Source organism: Coptis chinensis, chromosome 2, assembly GCF_015680905.1.
Source record: "Coptis chinensis isolate HL-2020 chromosome 2, ASM1568090v1, whole genome shotgun sequence".
NCBI classification, from domain to species: Eukaryota; Viridiplantae; Streptophyta; class Magnoliopsida; order Ranunculales; family Ranunculaceae; genus Coptis; species Coptis chinensis.
In genome coordinates, this window is record NC_141457.1 from 113,801,230 (window position 1) to 113,804,622 (window position 3,393).

Here is a 3,393-nt window from a genome sequence, read left to right on the forward strand (position 1 = left end):
CCTATTTACCCACACTAGTTGATATGCCTTTCTGTTTTAGAGGAAGTTTATAATTGTATTATAGATAATATTGTCTGTGATAAACCAATGACAGTTACTCGCTATTGAGGTCTGATGCATTTTTGTTGATTTTTTATTTTCAGTATTATTATTGTTTTTCATACCTGTCCATTGGCCCCTTTATATCTCATGTCACTTACATGTATAAACTTGGTTTCATTCAAGTGTTATCTATGTCTATTTCGCGCGAATATGTTTCTTCAATGTATCTATTGCCTTAGTGATGCTGCTGCTGATGGTTTTATCATTATCCTCATTGATTGCTGTTCTCTTTCTACGGTTTTTCCTTTTCGTTGCACGTAATTTTCTGCTATAATTGTAGTTTGAATGATAATTTGCATAAACCTTTTTCATTTTCAATTGGTTTTGGGTCTGGTTTGGCTAACTTTTTTACTGGTCACCTGACAGGTTTGGACCTCTAGATTTCCTGCAGATGAAACTCGGATCACCCCAGTCCAAGCCGAAACCCAAATCCATCACCAGCCAGGACAAAATAGGCCGAAAGGTCAACAAATCATGCACCACACACTGAACATACGGCAACAAAGGAGCCAAGTAAAGTACTTCCAACCATCTCGATCAGTTGCACACGAAGTATAAAACTCCTCCACACACTCTCTCTCTCTCTCTCTCTCTCTCAATGGAACAAAGGGAAATGAAAAAGTAAACATTATCCGAGTGATAGTAGTAATAATGGCTATGATGATGTGCACTTGGAATGTTAAGAGTGATCTCCACCCTTTGATCCTTGTACCTGGTAATGGTGGAAATCAGCTAGAAGCCCGTTTAACAGAAGCCTATAGACCGTCGAGTTTGATATGCGCGCTATGGTCTCGGGACAATTGGTTCAGGCTGTGGTTCGACCCAACCGTGCTCATTGGTCCATATACAAAATGCTTTGCGGAACGCATGACTCTTCATTACGACCCGGGAAAGGATGATTATGAGAATACCCCTGGAGTTGAGACTAGAGTTCCTCACTTTGGTTCTACTCAAAGCCTTCTCTACCTTAATCCGAAACTCAAGTAAGTTTCTTCTTAACTTTTGATGAAACTAATTCATTCCGATACTTCACTCCTTTGAACTTTCATCCCATGAGGCCGTGATCCCATCATCTTTACCTCAAGGCGTATGATGACCACTGAATTGATTCTCGCTGACCATAGGCCGAAGTCTTTTCTCTTTTTTTTATCCATCAATTTTTTTTCGGGTCAACTGCAGACGCATTGGTGGGATTACTACTTGCAAAATATGGATTAGAACCAAATTATTAAGTAGCAAAAACCAATTTGATGGATACAAATGTAGTGCTAATGGCGTAGTGTTATCTATCAATTTATATGTTTTTGATCTGTTTGATTGGGAAAACAGTAAATGTGATACGTATCATTAGTGATGATAACTATTATTTAGTTAATTAGTTGGATTTGGAAACAAATACCATAGACTTTCGAACTTGATTGGAAAAGCCATTAACTCATTAAGAAAGCATTGTGTGAACCAAATCCTGTGCAAGCTGACCCTAGAGGCTGAGCTTAATACAAGACCGGCAGTACGGGCTTGGGCTTGGGCTTCAAGCTAGAGACCAGGTTTCTAATTTCATTGCTCATGTTTCAGGCATATTTCTGCGTACATGGCACCACTAGTCGAAACTCTGGAGCAACATGGCTACATAGATGGAGAAAACCTGTTTGGAGCGCCATATGACTTTCGATATGGTCTAGCTTCTAAAGGTCACCCATCATCTGTGGGCTCTCAGTTCCTCCAAAATCTTAAAATTTTGATTGAAAAAGCTAGTGCTTCAAATGGAGGAAAGCCGGTAATAATCCTCTCACATAGCTTAGGCGGCCTTTTCGTCCTCCAACTTCTTAATCGTAATCCAGCATCTTGGCGTTGCAAACATGTAAAGCATTTTATTGCATTATCTGCACCATGGGGTGGCACTGTTCAAGAAATGCTCACATTTGCTTCAGGGTCCACTTTAGGTGTTCCCTTAGTAGACCCATTGCTAGTAAGAGAAGAACAAAGGAGTTCCGAGAGCAATCTATGGCTCTTACCTTCTCCCAAATTATTTGGTCGTAAAAGAACACTTGTAATCGCACAAAATGCAACATATTCCGCTCTTGACATTCCACGGTTTCTTTGTGATATTGGATTTGCTCAAGGAATGCAACCGTATAAGACACGAATTTTACCGCTAACTGAAAAATTAGTTGCTCCGGAAGTGCCTATGACCTGCATAATTGGAAGTGGCGTAAAGACTCCGGAGACATTGTTGTATGGAAGTGATGGATTTGATAAGCAACCTGAGATTGTTTATGGCGATGGTGATGGCACTGTGAACTTGTTGAGCTTGTTAGCTCTGGAAACAGAGTGGTCTAGGAAATCAAATCAGCTTCTTAAAGTAATCAAAATCCCACAAGTCTCTCATACATCAATACTCAAAGATGCTGCTGCACTTCGAGAAATAATTGGAGAACTTTCGGATATAAATTCAAGTGTTCTAAAATCAATTTCATAGAATTTTGACCAGATTCTTTCTTGGGTTCTAAGTTATGCATGGTCGGTTCCTTACTGATTCTATTAATCGTGTACTCATCTATAGCGGTTGAGAAGGAAAGCAAGCCATTTGAATTTGATAGGATATAATCAACATTCGCAATATCATAAATGACATAGATTTTACATGCTCTTACAGTCTGTTAGTCCCATAATTGATAATTATTATGTTAGTTTTGGCACACAAGTCACACACCAATGAGATGTACATCCGTACCAAATTTACAACAATAATGGGCCAAGAAATCTGCCCATAAACAAATTTGCAGTCCAAATTGACTACTTTCTTACACGAAAAAGATGAGCCCACAATTAAACTTGCATTGTCTTGAGTTCTTGAACCCGACTTACTCGGGCTAGGCGGCCGAACTGATTTGGTATCTAATTGTTGAAGTAATCGGTAGGCCAATTAGACGGGCCTAGGCGGCTGATTAATCAACCTAGGCGGGGCTGGACGGTGTGTCTGGGCTTTGTTATGTTAAATTTGTAAAGTCTTTTCAAAATAAAAGGAACTTACGTTTTAAAACGTTTATATTACAAGCCCCACACAAAAACATAAAATTCCCCAATAGTACAGGCTAGCATAAAGAAATAGGGCAGGCTAAAATAGATTGTGGTCCAGTAGTCTGCTCTTTCGTCTCTCTCATCTCTTGGCTTAGGTAATTTTTTTTTCTTCTTTCTCAATCTTCCATTTCTCTTCTTCATATGTATAGAAAAAACAAACAAATTAATTGTAAATAAATTATAAACAATATCACTCCAAGAATATATTCA

General features: G+C 38.8%; 1 protein-coding gene across 1 annotated transcript; it reads left to right on the top strand.

Annotated features, from left to right (window-relative positions):
- The first annotated feature begins 679 nt into the window (after positions 1-679).
- Positions 680-2,757, top strand: LOC147520948 (alpha/beta-Hydrolases superfamily protein). The gene is made up of 2 exons (XM_086592469.1): positions 680-1,085; positions 1,678-2,757. The coding sequence occupies exons 1-2, from the start codon at positions 754-756 to the stop codon at positions 2,579-2,581; spliced, it is 1,236 nt and encodes a 411-aa protein (XP_086448595.1). The 5' UTR covers positions 680-753; the 3' UTR covers positions 2,582-2,757.
- The last annotated feature ends 636 nt before the right edge of the window (positions 2,758-3,393 follow it).

Bases quoted from the DNA above. Each gene is read 5' to 3' on its own strand.
- LOC147520948 (XM_086592469.1), top strand. From the start codon at position 754: ATGGCTATGATGATGTGCACTTGGAATGTTAAGAGTGATCTCCACCCT. The intron at 1,086-1,677 runs GTAAGTTTCTTC...CTCATGTTTCAG, and splicing joins TACCTTAATCCGAAACTCAA to GCATATTTCTGCGTACATGG.